The sequence below is a fragment of the Leuciscus leuciscus genome (assembly GCF_965113295.1).
Source record: "Leuciscus leuciscus genome assembly, chromosome: 2".
Taxonomy (NCBI): Eukaryota; Metazoa; Chordata; class Actinopteri; order Cypriniformes; family Leuciscidae; genus Leuciscus; species Leuciscus leuciscus.
In genome coordinates this window covers 64,427,631-64,444,523 of record NC_138726.1, presented here as the reverse complement: position 1 = coordinate 64,444,523, position 16,893 = coordinate 64,427,631, and the positions used below count along the sequence as shown (strand labels likewise).

Sequence of the window (16,893 nt, the reverse complement as noted above, 5' to 3'; positions counted from 1 at the left end):
AGGGTAAAAATATCAACTTAATTCAAAGTGAAAACAAGTTTGTTGGCATATTTTTGCTCTCCTTTATCTTAATTTATGAACTGTCTCAGAAAACAAAGACTCCAGTGTCTGAGGGTTAAAGTGACAGCAGCCTAATCAAGATCTACCTGAAAAACCTGAAAAGCAATGTTTATTTTTATCTTTGTTCTACGGTATTTAATTATTTGTGCTATTGTATATATCTATGTATAAATGTATAGGATAATGCAATGTAAGTCGCTTTGGATAAAAGCGTCTGCCAAATGCATAAATGTAAATGTAAATGTATTGCTTTTAGTTTGATTTATTTAGATTTTTTTATCAATAACTGGTTACTTGTCTTTAATAATGTTCAAAATGTATATTAGTAGTTTTAGCTGTGGCATTGAAATTGGAATCGAGAATTGTGAAATTTCACCTTATTTATTACAATACAAGGATACATGGGTCAAACACAAGATTTACGACAGTTTTAAGTTGGAAATGTAATTTTCAGGTCTATGCTCCAAAAAGTGAATAAATGGATTATAAATACAGCGTAAATATATATATATATATATATAGTACATTAATTTTATTCAAATAAAGTTTAGTTAATTTTTGACTGAGACTCAAAGAGCACCAGTCCATATACAGGAGATTCATGTGTGTGTGTGTGTGTGTGTGCAGGTCAGCGAGTCAGCAGCCACAGGAGTGTTTCCTCTATCAGCTGTTTCCTCCGTCGGTCTCGGCGTCTCCTGCGTCTCCTCTTCTCTCTCCCGTGTCTCCGCTCGCGTCTCCGGCACTCCAGCGAGTGGCAAACGTTCAGGCCCTGCTGGAGTCCTCCTTCATGCACTCTGGTCTCAAGCTCACAGAGGTGAGACACACACACATACTAACCCGAGCCCTAAACCTACCCAACACACACACACACACACACACACACACACACACACACACACACACACACACACACACACACACACACACACTAACCCGACCCCTAAACCTACCCATCACACACACGTACACACACACACTAACCCGACCCCTAAACCTACCCATCACACACACGTACACACACACACTAACCCGACCCCTAAACCTACCCATCACACGCACACACACTAACCCGACCCCTAAACCTACCCATCACACACACGTACACACACACACTAACCCGACCCCTAAACCTACCCATCACACACACACACACGTCACTGTTATACTGAATCGCTGAATCCCGCTGGTTTTCCTCAGGCTCCGTCCTGTTTGCCGCTCCTCATGCCCAGATTCGGGAAAGAGTTCAAGATGTTTGACGCCATTTTGCCCTCGCTGACCCTCGACGTCACAGACCTGCTGGACGAGGGTGATTATTCATTATTTATTACGTCATCATTATTTTATTTATTTATTTATTTTTGAGTGATTTATATACATACATTTTTAAAGTTAATCAATATTAGTATCTCAGTTCATTTTTATTATTTCTTCACTTGTTATTTTGTAGTATTTTATACCTTAGAAAATGTATGTAATAAAATATTTATACATTCATTCATTTGATATTTTTGTCTGTTGTTCGTCTGTAATTTGTCTCTGTCTTTTCTGTCTATTTTTGTCTGTTTGTCTGTCGTTCGTCTCTGTCTGTTTGTCTGTCTGTCTTTTGTCTGTCTGTCCACCTGTAGCTCTTCGGCAGTGCAGTATCTGTCAGCTGGTGGCGCAGTGGGAATGTCTGCAGTGTTATGAGGATGTCGACATCACACCCGGCCAGTTAAAGCAGTATTGCAGCACCTGTAACACACAGGTGATAGCACGCACACACACACACACACACACACACACACACACACACACACACACGCACGCTTTAATGCTCCACTACAGGGAAAGAGGAGAACAGACAGGAGATCCAGCATTTCCGTTGATGAAACCGGCTCGGTGTTTGACCATGAATTGGAAGTCTTGAAGAGCCAGGAATCATCTGGTGACTCTAGCATTGCTGTCCTTTGCCCTTGCCATCCACTGCAGAGGGGCATGGTCTGTCACCAGGGTGAAGGAACGACCTAGAAGACAGTACCTGAGCTCCTCGACAGCATATTTCATGGCCAGGGCCTCTTTCTCGACGGTTGTTTCGCCGGGGTACATTTTCGGCTGATGAACGTTACCGGATGTTCTTCTCCTTGGACCATTTGAGCTCCGAGGCCCGAGTCAGAGGCATCCGTTTGAAGGATGAATGGCAGGGAGAAGTCTGGGACATGTAGCGCAGGCGGCGAGGTCAGCGCTGTCTGTAGTCTTCGGAAGGCTCTCTCGGCTGCAGCATCCCACTGTAGTACCGCAAGAGGATAAGGGCCGGAGATACTCCCTGATGGCCTTTACTTTTTCACAGGACACAGAATGTATTCGAATGAATCCCCACTCGGCTGCAAAGGGCAAACAACTCTTGGGCGATGGCAGTGGCTTGTCAGAGAGGAACGGCCTCAGGATAGAGGGTGGCATAATCCACCAGGACCAGAATGTATTCGTGGTCCCGTGTAGACTTTGGCAGCGGCCCCACGATGTCCATCCCAATGCACGAGAACGGCACCTCTATAACCTGTAGTGGAATCGGGGGGCGGGGCCGTGTCTCTGAGGAGCAGTTCGTTGGCATACTGCATAGGCCTGGCACTACCGCCGCAGTTCAAAATTCATCCCTGGCCAGTGAAAGTGATCTCTAATCCCCTGCAATGAGTTCTCTGGGGCGAGGTGGCCAGCAAGCGGTAGGCAGTGTGCCAGGTGGAGGACCATCTCCGTTTTGCTCCTTGATAGTATGAGCTGTTCCTTTTAGTTCCCCCTGCCTTTCTTCTACACAGTATAAAAAGTAATTTTTTACAATGAAGTGTGGAGAGGGGTGTGGGGGTGGCTGGTGTTCGGTGCCATTGACTACCCTTTACTTGTGACCAGCAGTATTTCAAGCGATCGTCCTTTCGTTGTTCTCTTCCTAGGGAACCCCGCTCCCTGTGATCTGCTGAAAAAGATCAGAGAATACTTCATGATTAGGTTGAGAAGACTCACCAGCTCTCTCATTCTCTGATGCGTGGTAACCCTGACGAGCTCTCGGTCCTAGCCAATCTCGCCATCCATCCAGGAACCTGGGGAAGCAGAAATTTAGACGGTTTGGGCCGGCACATACCTTGTGTCACCGTGAATGCAGGTAATTGGGAGGAGGGAGGACCGTTCTCCCCGACTTTCTCCTCCGGGGCTGCGGCGGGGACATTATGGTGCAAAATGCATTCCGCCATCCAGTCTTGGGCTTCGGGTGGATTTGGGTCGGTCGGCATCATCCTGTCCAGGTGCTCGAGAAGGGCTCGCCAGGCTCACCGACTTGTGGGGGCCGTTCATCCCTCGGCGCTCCCCAATACTCCTCCGGAGAAAGCTCTCTCTCCCGATTCCCTTGCCACTGCGGCCTCAGACAGCTCCACTGCCTCCACCAGCTCTGTTAACGTTTTGTAGCCCGGCAGTGCATCGGTGTTGGCGGGGTAGGGCGCGTAGCAGTTCATCCACTGTGACCTTCTCTACGATCTCAGTCACGGTGACATCATCTGTCAACAACCAAAGCTAAACGAGCCGGGTCAGTTGGGCAACTTCTTATGCGGATGGGTACCTGCGCATCATACACCCAATCATGGGCCTTCTGGCTGCACAGACAGGGGGTAGTCCTACCTGAGCCAGGATTTCTTTCTTCAGAAAATCATAGTCATCCAGGTGGGTTGGTGGGAGGGAGAGATAAACTTGTTGGGGTTCCCTGGTTAAAAGGGGCTGGAGTTTATATCTCCTTGCCTCATCGTCCGAACCTGGGATCGGCAGGTGTTCTCCATGATTAGCGTTGCCAGGGGTGACGAGTGGGGAGCCAGCGATATCTCATCACAACGCTCACACAGACACACACGCACAGACTCTCACACACACACACACACGATGTGATGGCTATACACTGCCACACACTCCGTTCACACTCCGCATGTCTCCGTCTCACACAGGTTCACACACACAAGAAGCGTCAGACGCACCGGCCGGCTCCGATCCGGGTGCCGCAGGGCTCCTGGGAGCAAGGGCCAGTTCACGGGACTCGGCAGCTCATGGATCTGTGCGCAGTCACATGCATCGAGACCAGCCACTACGTGAGCTTCGTCAAGTACGGCCCTGAGCCCACAGACTGGCTCTTCTTCGACAGCATGGCAGACAGAGAGGGTAACCCTGCATTACATCAGTCTCATTATTTTTAATATTAGTGTGTGCGTGAATATTAGTGTGTGCGTGCGTGTATGTCTGTGTGTTCGTGTATTTATATATTGGTTTTAAAATGATTGTGTATAATGTGTGTGTGTGTGCAGGAGGAGAGAATGGCTTTAATGTGCCACAGGTACGAGCGTGTCCGGAGGTGGGCCGGTACCTGAGTCTCTCCTCAGAAGAGTTTGCTCGCCTCGACTCCTCCTCGCTCCGGGATCCCGTGCGTCGTCTGCTGTGTGATGCCTACATGTGTCTCTACCACTGTCCCCAACTCAGCCTCTACAAGTGAACCTTAATCTCCACCACTGTCCCCAACTCAGCCTCTACAGGTGAACCTTAATCTCCACCACTGTCCCCAACTCAGCCTCTATAAGTGAACCTTAATCTCCACCACTGTCCCCAACTCAGCCTCTACAAGTGAACCTTAATCTCCGCCACTGTCCCCAACTCAGCCTCTACAAGTGAACCTTAATCTCTACCACTGTCCCCAACTCAGCCTCTACAAGTGAACCTTAATCTCCACCACTGTTCCCAACTCAGCCTCTACAAGTGAACCTTAATCTCCACCACTGTCCCCAACTCAGCCTCTACAAGTGAACCTTAATCTCCACCACTGTTCCCAACTCAGCCTCTACAATTGAACCTTAATCTCCACCACTGTCCCCAACTAAGCCTCTACAAGTGAACCTTAATCTCCACCACTGTCCCCAACTCAGCCTCTACAAGTGAACCTTAATCTCCACCACTGTCCCCAACTCAGCCTCTACAAGTGAACCTTAATCTCCACCACTGTCCCCAACTCAGCATCTACAAGTGAACCTTAATCTCCACCACTGTCCCCAACTCAGCCTCTACAAGTGAACCTTAATCTCCACCACTGTCCCCAACTCAGCCTCTACAAGTGAACCTTAATCTCCACCACTGTCCCCAACTCAGCCTCTACAAGTGAACCTTAATCTCCACCTCTGTCCCCAACTCAGCCTCTACAAGTGAACCTTAATCTTTACCACTGTCCCCAACTCAGCCTCTACAAGTGAACCTTAATCTCTACCACTGTTCCCAACTCAGCCTCTACAAGTGAACCTTAATCTCCACCACTGTTCCCAACTCAGCCTCTACAAGTGAACCTTAATCTCCACCTCTGTCCCCAACTCAGCCTCTACAAGTGAACCTTAATCTCCACCACTGTCCCCAACTCAGCCTCTACAAGTGAACCTTAATCTCCACCACTGTCCCCAACTCAGCCTCTACAAGTGAACCTTAATCTCCACCACTGTCCCCAACTCAGCCTCTACAAGTGAACCTTAATCTCCACCACTGTCCCCAACTCAGCCTCTACAAGTGAACCTTAATCTCCACCACTGTCCCCAACTCAGCCTCTACAAGTGAACCTTAATCTCCACCACTGTTCCCAACTCAGCCTCTACAAGTGAACCTTAATCTCCACCACTGTTCCCAACTCAGCCTCTACAAGTGAACCTTAATCTCCACCACTGTTCCCAACTCAGCCTCTACAAGTGAACCTTAATCTCCACCACTGTCCCCAACTCAGCCTCTACAAGTGAACCTTAATCTCCACCACTGTTCCCAACTCAGCCTCTACAAGTGAACCTTAATCTCCACCACTGTCCCCAACTCAGCCTCTACAAGTGAACCTTAATCTCTACCACTGTCCCCAACTCAGCCTCTACAAGTGAACCTTAATCTCCACCACTGTCCCCAACTCAGCCTCTACAAGTGAACCTTAATCTCCACCACTGTTCCCAACTCAGCCTCTACAAGTGAACCTTAATCTCCACCACTGTCCCCAACTCAGCCTCTACAAGTGAACCTTAATCTCCACCACTGTTCCCAACTCAGCCTCTACAAGTGAACCTTAATCTCTACCACTGTCCCCAACTCAGCCTCTACAAGTGAACCTTAATCTCCACCACTGTTCCCAACTCAGCCTCTACAAGTGAACCTTAATCTCCACCACTGTCCCCAACTCAGCCTCTACAAGTGAACCTTAATCTCCACCACTGTTCCCAACTCAGCCTCTACAAGTGAACCTTAATCTCTACCACTGTCCCCAACTCAGCCTCTACAAGTGAACCTTAATCTCCACCACTGTTCCCAACTCAGCCTCTACAAGTGAACCTTAATCTCCACCACTGTTCCTGTCTTTTAACACAGCGCAACCTATGTATGTTTACAAATGTAAATGCTTTATTTTATATAAAGAAACATGAACTGTATCCCATGTTATGTTGTTTTATTTTTCTCTGATGTAAAAAAAAAAAGGATATTATAATCAACTTACAAATAATCAAAAATACTCTTGTAAAATTCTGTCTCTTGTTTGATTCTTTTATTAATAAAATGCGTTTTTTAATAAATAATTAAAAAGAAATGTTTTTGTGTAGTAAAATCCTAAATATGTAAATAATACAAAGTAGATGACACACAACTCTACCTCTCAGTCCAGCCAGATGATCCGACGGGAGCTGCTCGCATCTCAGCCTGACAGACATTTCTGACTGGATGAAGGACCACCACCTTCAACTAAACCTTGATAAGACAGAGCTACTTGTGGTCTCTGCCAAATATTTAAATAATATCTAAATATGTGTTAAATATATTCAATTTTGGCATTAAAAAATAAATATTTACTCTTAAGAGAGAAATTAAATAATAAAGTTATGAATTTGCAGATTTATTGGGTGTCAGTCGCTGAATTGTGTATAATATATTGACTATAGATGATGGGCATCAAAATCCTATAAACTAAAACACTATGTTACTATAACTAAACACACGTTCAAAGTTATCAGTAATACTCGTCTGAAGTTCTTGTTCTTATATGATTCTGATATTTATGATATATCATTCTATGTGATAAATATCGAACAGTGGCGTTTTTGTTTGTTTTTTGGTTTACTTTATATTTTCTTGCAAAACATACCGAGATGACATGTGTATGATATACAACTTTGTTTACAATATCAAAATGTATTAATATGTATGTCCGATCAGCGTTCACTCCCAATAACTCACGCTGGAGCGTTATCTCTGACGTCATGTGTCGGGGCCGGAAGTGCTGCTGTCCGCGTGACGTCATCTGCAGGTGCCTGCGAGCAGAGCAGCAACACTTTTGATATTGCGTTATTTCCTATTTTTTACAGTCTATGGTTATTTCATTTAATTATTAAATCTGAATCAGTCTGATAATTATCTGCGCCATATACACATCTTCTGCTTGTTCTCGCTGATCGAAGAGCTTGGAAAGGTGAGACGATCTGACGATCATCGACATTCACATCAAATAAGCAGATATTCCGACAACACTAGTGCTCTTATTAAACATTATAAACATTACTATAACATTCTAAGACCAGACGTCGATGTATACGTTTATGCATATACATTTTTATGCTAAATTTAAGTTTTAATCAATCTTTACGATATCAAATAGGCTATGTCCCAAAAAGTGGTAATTACTTATATTTATGGACAAACATAATGTCACAAATAGTTTTTAAATGATTATCTTTTAGTATAATGTAATATATTTTGGTTTAGTTAAATAATAAATACATATATCACGCAAATAAAATATTAGATATTAAATAAATTTGGTTTTGCTGTTTAAAGTTTTAGAGAGAATTGTTTGAAATAAAATAAAAGGCTTTTAATTTGCGTATTTATTGGGTGTCCATCGCTGATATATTTATGCAATATATTGACTATATATATATATATATATATATTATATATATACATATATATATATATATATATATATATATATATATATATAGTTTAGAAGTGTGCAAAGATATGATGCTGTTTATTATTATAAAGTGATTGACAGTTCACGTTTTTTTTTTTTTACATGTAAGCCAGGGGTTCAGGGACAGCCAAATATTACATCACATTTGAATTGAGAGAATTAATAATACAAAATTATAAAAATAAATAAAGCAGAAAATAAATATAAATTATATCAATAAAAAAAAGTGGAAATATTGATTAAACCGATCACATAAATATAACAATCCTCCCCACAAAATATAAAATAATAATATTAAATAAGTGAGCATGCATTTAAAGTTTTAGTCAGCCTTTCTGTTACAGGATGTAGACAGAGATGCAATATAGACTTTAACATCTTGAAAGTGAGAAAAACTGGGAGTCAATTGTGGATAAAGTATTTTGCAAGCAGAATAATGAAGTAATAAAGAAGATAAACATTATCTGACGGGTGTCTCGGTCAGGATGACATCACCGGGCGGCCAGGGGGGCGGAGCTCTGTCGGTGAGGGGCGGAGCCACGAGCAAGAGGATGAAGTGGGCCGTCGAGCTGAGCCTCGGCAACAGCAGGTAATCATCACTGCAACCCTAGCAACACCCTAGCAACCGTGCACAACGCTCACAGCTCTGTGTGTGTGTGTGTGTGTGTGTGTGTGTGTGCATGTGTGTGTGTGTGCAGGAGTCGCAGTGACCGGCAGAGTAAAGACGGAGATGTCATGTATCCCGTGGGATTCTCGGATAAACCCGTGCCGGACACCAGCGTTCAGGAGGCCGACCGCAACCTGGTGGAGAAGGTGAACAGAGATAATAATATAATCCAGTGGTTCCCAATCCCGGTCCTGGGGACCCACAGCTCTGCACAGTTTGCATGTCTCCCTCATTTAACACACCTGATTCAGATCATCATCTCGTTAGGAAAGAGCTCTGAACTGAACTGGGTGTGTCAGATAAAGGAGACATACAAAATGTGCAGAGCTGTGGGTCCCCAGGACCAGGATTGGGAACCACTGATATAATCTATCTAAGTGACGAGATATAATCTTCTGATCGCCTGTCCGTCTTGCTTGGTTCACACGTTGAGTAAGGGATAAAGTACATCTAGTGTGGGGTAGAGCGAGGCTTGGAAACACCCCACACCGTCTCCATGGCGACCCCTAGTGCTCAGAACAGTGTAAATGCAACACACACACCCTTTACACATCTATTGCAATTTTTTTATTGAAAGTAAAATCTTTCAAATGCAATTATCTAATCATCTAATAAGATAACCAAGTGTCTATGTGTTCTTTTATCAATTGTCAGGGTTTGTTTTGTTTGTTCTATGAGTGGCTCAGCTAAACAGACCCTTACTCTTAACTACCATTATTCATGTGAGTTATACTAATGTCTCGTTAAAGTGTCTACAGATGTATAACACTGATCAGAGACTGTTTTAAAATCGTGCCTGTTTGTGTCTTATAATCCAACAGTGAACAAAACAATGGCACAAAATGGCCGCCGCTGCGTTTGTATGAAACGAGAGAGAGCGAGTAATTCTAATTAAATAACTGTACACACAATCTTTGACCAGAACATGTCACCGCTGTCCTATAAAGACCTCAGGAACTGTGTTAAACATGATGATGAGATGATCAGTGTAACTTCACAACAACTACAGAAATGTCTCAGAAACTCTATGGAATTAATTTTGTTCCAATTATAATGAGCGTAGCTTTTCAAGAAACTAATTAAAATATAAATTGAAACTGAATAAAATATCTTTGAAACTGAAAAAGAATAAATCGCAGGCAAATTTTTTGACTTCATTTTTAATACACTGCATGTTTTGCGAACTATTGCTCATATTTCAATCGCTGATCTGAACTTACAAATGCGCTTCCAGAGATTTCATTTACGCTTCTGACACATTTCTCTCGTGGGGGCGGGGCTAGTAGCAGTGTGTTCTTATTGGCTACTGATGTTTTGATTGACAGCTTCTTCACCTGGAAGTGAAGACGTCAGTGCTGTGTTTATGTGTGGATGTGAGCGTCTGTAAGCGCAGCTTTCTATTTCATTTTAGTGATATTAAGTTAGGTTTGTTTTTTAATTTGATCTGTATTTATCTGCTGCTACTACTTTGTCGACAGAAGCTTTTAGGAGCACAAGAGATCTATTCAGTCTATTCAGGTGTAATTGTACATTAAAGTACTGTATAATACTTAAAATATTGTATAGTGTCCAATGTTTTCGGAGAATATTTGTTTATTCCTGATGATTATTCTCCATGTTAGGCTCTGATTAGGTTCAGCTGTTACAATCTAAAGAGAATACTAGCAAACGTGATATATTCAGCCGTCAAGAAAGTTTCACTTCAGGTAATGTTAATCAAGGTTGGCAACCATGGCCATCACACTACTCATTGTTAGCATGATATACATTTACACCATCAAAATTAATTATCACTTAAATAAGAGGAATTTAAACAATATGAAAATTACAGTCGTGTCCTGCTGTCAGATATAGACCTCAGAGGGCATTTCACTACATATGTCACTCAAAGAATGTTCTTGTTGCCATTTTTTTTAACTGATAATTGTATTTAGTTATTTCATTTAATTAATACTATCTTCTAAGATTTAAAATTGTAAATATATTTTAACAATCATCAACCATTTCAATGGTGACTTATACAACCAGTTAAATGAATGTAATTGAAATTATGAATTCAATTAAATTTACATTCTTTATTGTCAGTAAAGCATATACACAAGTATCAGAGTGAAGATCTTGGATGGGATTATGTTGTGACAGGAAAGACCAGAATTCACAAAACATTAACTGCATAAAATAGGCCTACATGTACAGTATTCTCATATACATTACTATACAAAATGAAAAATTACAAATACAGAATACATTTTAAAAATTCATATACATTGTAAATGTTGCAATGATTCTTTGAGCAGTTCCTGTTGCAGTTCCTCAAGTAACAAACCAGTGCCTGGATACAAGCAGAACAAGGATAGTCCACCCAAAACATGAGGATTCTCTCATCATTTACTCTCCTTCATGCCATCCCAGATGTATATGACTTTCTTCTTCACATAAACATAGACAAAGATATTTAAGGAAATAATCCATCTCTGTGACTCCATATAATACAAGTGGATTGTAACCCATGTACGTAAGACAGTTGGTCAGAAGTGATTTTTTAATAGTTAAAACAGTTTACATTATTAGTATTTCTTTTATCGGTGACACTTTATTTCGATAGTCCATTTTAGACATTCTACTAACTATAAGTAACTTTGCAACTACATATCAACTAACTCTCATTAGAGTATTAGTAGACTGTCTGCTTAATATCTGCTAACACTTTATTTTGTTGGTCCCCCAACAGATATTCTACTAACTATAAGTAACATGGCAACTACAAGTCAACTTATTCTACTAACCCGAACCCTAACACCTAACCATAACCTACCAGTCTACTGACAGTCAACTACAGTCTACTAATACTCTAATGAGAGTTAGTTGACATGTAGTTGAAAAGTTACTTATAGTTAGTAGAATGTCTAAAATGGACTATCGAAATAAAGTGTAACCCTTTTATCAAGCCTGTTGTTTGACTTCAGAAGGCATTGATTCATCCACTGAAGTCGCATGGATTACCGTCACGCTCACTGTGTGTGGTTTATAGGACTCGCAGAGATGGATTACTTTCCTTACAATCTTAATTTGTGTTTATCTGTAGAAAGAAAGTAAAATGCATCTGGGACAGCATGAGGGTGAGTAAAATAAGTGAGAATAGTATTTTTGGGTGAACTATGCCCTTAACATTCATATGCTGTTGGTATGCTAATCCAAGATCAGCATAGATAGACTAATAAGAATAAAGTGCAAGGTGTCTGAAGATCAAGATCCCAGTCATTCAAAGGTGATGTGTCTGAACAAAGTAAGATTATTGTCTGATAGGGACATCTCTGGTACTATCACTCCATCCTCTGTGTCAGCATCACAATTATGTTTATGGAAAAGTTGCTCCACTCCTGGAAAATGAGAGGAAATGAATTATAATCTAACAATACAAACTACTTTGAACTCCCACATACAGTAACAAGTAGCAGATTTACAATATTTTTTCCAAACAAATTATATAAATGTTTTAAGGGATTTTACAGTACTAGCTTAAATATTTACCTCGGGAGTCATGAAGCATTTATCATCTGTAATACTGTTGTGTAACCAGTAGATGGCTGTATACCCCTATAAACATATATCCATGGCTGTGTATTCCCCAGTTGCTGGATGTTTTCAGTCATAATTACTTGCACTTTAATTTGGACATATATTTATTATTAAAGATTAAACATTTTTCTCAGAAATGTTCATTTGAAGTGCAATTTTTGGCATTATTATTAGTCAAATATGGACACAGAAAAAGCATTTACTCATACTAGCTACATATAATAGCTTTATCTATCAGTCATCTTTATCACACAAAAGTAATTAAATAATTTTCAAGATACTTCAAAATAATTGAGTGTTTATTATTATGAACAGAGACGTGTTCTGTGGTCGAGTCGTTTCTCTCCTCTTTCAAAAACTCTGCATCGCAAATTAATCAGCAATTGAGAAATTCAGGTTTAAATAGCTTTATCGGCATGGTAAACAAGGCTTTACATTGCCAAAGTTGAATCAGGCAGTGATTGACAGCGCTCTGGTCCAATGGCATCATTTTTTGTACTGTAGGCTACAGTACATATACTGTACAGTACTCTAGCACAATGATGTTTGGGATGGCTGGGGGGAAATATGATCTAATCGAAGACTGTAACCGAATGTAGATAAACAAGTCATGTAATGATTGGGCTAAGTTAAATCAAGACAACACAGCTGTATAATGTTATGGGCTCTCACCTGAAAAAAGCCAGTACTGTATTATAAATAGTATTAGTAGGCTATAGTATTGATTAAAAATAAATAAATCTGACTTACCACGAGTAGGCTATCCAGTAACCTTATAGCGACGATGGCTAATGATAATGATATCATTCGTCTGTACTATTCCTTCTATAAGAAATCATCTCAACAATATAGTGTAGCAGCAAAAAAATACAGATATAAACTTAATATCATTAAAATGAAATAGAAAGCTGCGCTTACAGACGCTCACATCCACACATAAACACAGCACTGACGTCTTCACTTCCAGGTGAAGAAGCTGTCAATCAAAAACTCAGTAGCCAATAAGAACACACTGCTACTAGCCCCGCCCCCACGAGAGAAATGTGTCAGAAGCGTAAACGAAAACTCTGGAAGCGCATTTGTAAGTTCAGATCAGCGAACGCAATATGAGCAATAGTTAGCAAAACATGCAGTGTATTAAAAATGAAGTAAAAAAATTTGCCTGCGATTTATTCTTTTTCAGTTTCAAAGATATTTTATTCAGTTTCAATTTATATTTTAATTAGTTTCTTGAAAAGCTACGTTCATTATTATTGGAACAAAATTAATTCCATAAAACTCTTCCTGAGTCTCTCCGTAAGGCTGCACTCGCTACTGGTTATTCTGGGATTCTGGATGAGTGAGATTGGCCTGTGTTGTTATTGCCGGAGTTTCAGAAGCTCGTGTAGAGGCGCCGCCCTCTTCTGAACGGAGGTGGAGCTAAAGCTCATTTGCATTTAAAGGGACACACACAAAAACAAGTTTTTGCTCGTACCCAAAAAGGGGCAAATTTGACAAGCTATAATAAATGAGTTTGATCTGAACACCATAGATTTATATTACATCTCATGAAAAAGGGCATGTAAATATTTGTATAGTTTTATTTATAAACAAATGGTGCACATTTTAAAGGTAAATATTGTCTAGTACCAAGACACAAAATATAGCCGATTAATGTCATTAAAAAAATCGTGTGTGTGTGTGTGTGTGTGTGTGTGTGTGTGTGTGTGTGCGTGCGTGCGCGTGCGCGTGTGTGCGTGTGTGTGTGTGTGTAGAGATGCTGGGACGTGGCTCTGGGACCGTTGAAGCAGATTCCCATGAACCTCTTCATCATGTACATGTCTGGAAACACCATCTCCATCTTCCCCATCATGATGGTGTGTATGATGGCGTGGAGACCAATCCAGGCACTGATGTCCATGTCAGCCAGTGAGTAACACACACACACACACACACACACACACACACACACACACACACACACACACACACACACACACACACACACACACACACACTCACACTCAGGCCATCCTTAAAAATATTTTGGTTTGCAGTAACAGCAAAAAAAAAAGAAAAAAAGGGTCGGTAGGTAGGTCTATATTTTTTTTTTCAAGATTCAATGAAAAAAAAAAAATTTGTCATGGTGATTACATAGGTATGAATTTAAACTAATTTGCATATCGTGACGTCACTGACTGGGTCTTCAAACCTCATTCTGGTGCAGGTTATAGGCTATAGACCACAAACAATTTGAAATCTTTATCAAAAAACATGTTTATTGCATTAATTCCAGCTGCATTCATTGAATGAGAATCAAGAAAGAAGCCACTAGATATCAACTAAAGTGGATTTTCAGAGGGAAACAAATAAATTAAATTGGTTTTAGAATTCACAAAATGACAGTTAATTGCATTAACATGCAATGTAATACCTATGAAAAAAACATGTTAATGTGTTACATTAACAGTGCATCTCTATTCAGTTTTTCACCGATGTCTAGGGGTTTACACCCGGCCACTTCATGCGTTTTCTCAGATCGGATTGCTGTCTGATTTATCAAAACGATTCCATTTACACCTGGTCACATAAATGTGTTTTTTTTTTGTTTTTTTTTATATAAATCCAATCTTCAATTCCCGCTATATGCAGATTTAAAGGGCACCTATTATGCAAAATTCACTTTTACATGGTGTTTGAACATAAATGTGTGTTGGCAGTGTGTGAGCAAAACCACCCTAGAATGATAAAAATCCACCCAGTAGTTTTTTTATCATCTCAATAAATCACAAGCACTGTCTCAGAACGCCCTGTTCTAGATTTCCCTCACTGTGACGTAGAAATGCGCTAAGCCCCACCGACTGTTTGATTGACAGTCTGGTTTTGGCATAGACCCCGCCCTCGGTGATCTGCATCCTCCATTGTTTCAACGACAGCCGGTGTGTAATGTCTCATAAGAAGTGTAACTTAGGTGTTCTGTTGTGGAATTTAAGAATGGACATAGTAGTCTTCACTGACATCAGAGCCACTGAAAACGCAGCGGATGGATTTTATTTATGAAGAAACGGCGCCACTTAAACTTCCTTCATTTTCTGACTGACTGTTTAGTGAACGAGGGTCAAAGTTAATCAAGTGTGGATCATTGCCTACAGTTCGCGATTCAACGTCACCTCCAGAAGTAAGTGTATTTTATGATTTTTGAGCAAATAGTCATTTCAATCGATGTCAGCCAGTTCAACAACAAATGCGTCTAAAGTTATTTATTGTCGTCGTCATAGATGTCTCAACAAACAACGTCAGACAGTTTGATGTCACGTAGGCTATCATTTTTGCAGCAATTACAAATGTAAATAAATTAAGGTCTGCCCTATCTCCATAGACAGTATATAAACGTCTATCTCCCTCCCCTTAAGAAAAAAATAAATAAATCGTTTGTACTTAGCAAACGTTATCACAGTATTTGTGTGTGTGTGTGTGTGTGTGTGTGTGTGTGTGTGTGTGTGTGTGTGTGTGTGTAGTGTGTGTAGTAAAAAAAAAAAAACGGTCGGTCTTAACGCAAGTTTACAACCGGTAAGTCGGTCGGACTAAAAGGGAAAAAAATTATAATTGGGTCAGTACTAAATTGACAGGGTCGGTCGGGTTACGGCAAACAAGAATATTTTTAAGGATGGCCTCACACTCACTCACTCACACTCACTAACTCTCCATCAAAGTCTCACTCACTCACTCTCACTCTCTCTTTCACACTTGCTTGCTCACTCACTCTCACTCACTCACTCACTCACTCACTCTCTCCCTCACTCTCTCTCGCTCACTCACTCACTCACTCACTCCCTCACTCTCTCCCTCACTCACTCCCTCCCTCACTCTCTCCCTCACTCACACTCACTAACTCTCTCTCTCGCTCACTCACTCCCTCACTCTCTCTCTCCCTCACTCTCTCACTCTCTCCCTCACTCATTCCCTCCCTCACTCTCTCCCTCACTCACTCACTCTCTATCAAAGTCTCTCTCTCACTCTCTCTCTTTCACACTTGCTTGCTCACTCACTCTCTCACTCACTCTCTCCCTCACTCACTCACTTTCACTCACCCTCACTCACTCACTCACTCACTCACTCACTCACTCACTCACTCACACACTCACTCACTCACTCACTCACTCACTCACTCACTCACTCACTCTCTCCCTCACTCACTCACTCACTCTCTATCAAAGTCTCACTCTCTCTGTTTCACACTTGCTTGCTCACTCCCTCACTCTCTCCCTCACGCTGTCACTCGCTCACTCACTCTCTCCCTCACTCGCTCACACACTCACTCACTCACTCACTCACTCTCTCCCTCACTCACTCACACTCACTAACTCTCTCACTCACTCACTCACTCTCTATCAAAGTCTCACTCACTCACTCTCACTCTCTCTCTTTCACACTTGCTTGCTCACTCACTCTCACTCACTCTCTCCCTCACTCACTCACTCACTCTCACTCACTCACTCACTCTCACTCACTCACTCTCACTCACTCTTTCCCTCACTCACTCTCTCCCTCACTCACTCTCTCCCTCACTCACTCTCTCCCTCACTCACTCTCTCTCTCCCTCACTCTCTCGCTCGCTCACTCTCTCTCA

General features: G+C 41.4%; 2 protein-coding genes across 2 annotated transcripts in view; both read left to right on the top strand.

Moving 5' to 3' along the window:
• The window catches only part of cyld3 (cylindromatosis (turban tumor syndrome) 3), a 14,555-nt gene extending 9,774 nt beyond the window's left edge, over positions 1 to 4,781 (top strand). Inside the window, exons 12-16 of the mRNA XM_082161579.1 lie at positions 688 to 874; positions 1,258 to 1,366; positions 1,686 to 1,804; positions 4,017 to 4,227; positions 4,371 to 4,781. Coding sequence (XP_082017705.1) covers positions 688 to 874; positions 1,258 to 1,366; positions 1,686 to 1,804; positions 4,017 to 4,227; positions 4,371 to 4,555 — 811 coding nt within the window. The 3' untranslated portion in view covers positions 4,556 to 4,781. The remainder of the gene's footprint in view (positions 1 to 687; positions 875 to 1,257; positions 1,367 to 1,685; positions 1,805 to 4,016; positions 4,228 to 4,370) is intronic.
• A 2,599-nt stretch (positions 4,782 to 7,380) lies between these two features.
• Positions 7,381 to 16,893, top strand: part of emc4 (ER membrane protein complex subunit 4) — a 28,685-nt gene continuing 19,172 nt past the window's right edge. Inside the window, exons 1-4 of the mRNA XM_082161631.1 lie at positions 7,381 to 7,534; positions 8,523 to 8,627; positions 8,737 to 8,851; positions 14,039 to 14,192. Coding sequence (XP_082017757.1) covers positions 8,524 to 8,627; positions 8,737 to 8,851; positions 14,039 to 14,192 — 373 coding nt within the window. The 5' untranslated portion in view covers positions 7,381 to 7,534; position 8,523. The remainder of the gene's footprint in view (positions 7,535 to 8,522; positions 8,628 to 8,736; positions 8,852 to 14,038; positions 14,193 to 16,893) is intronic.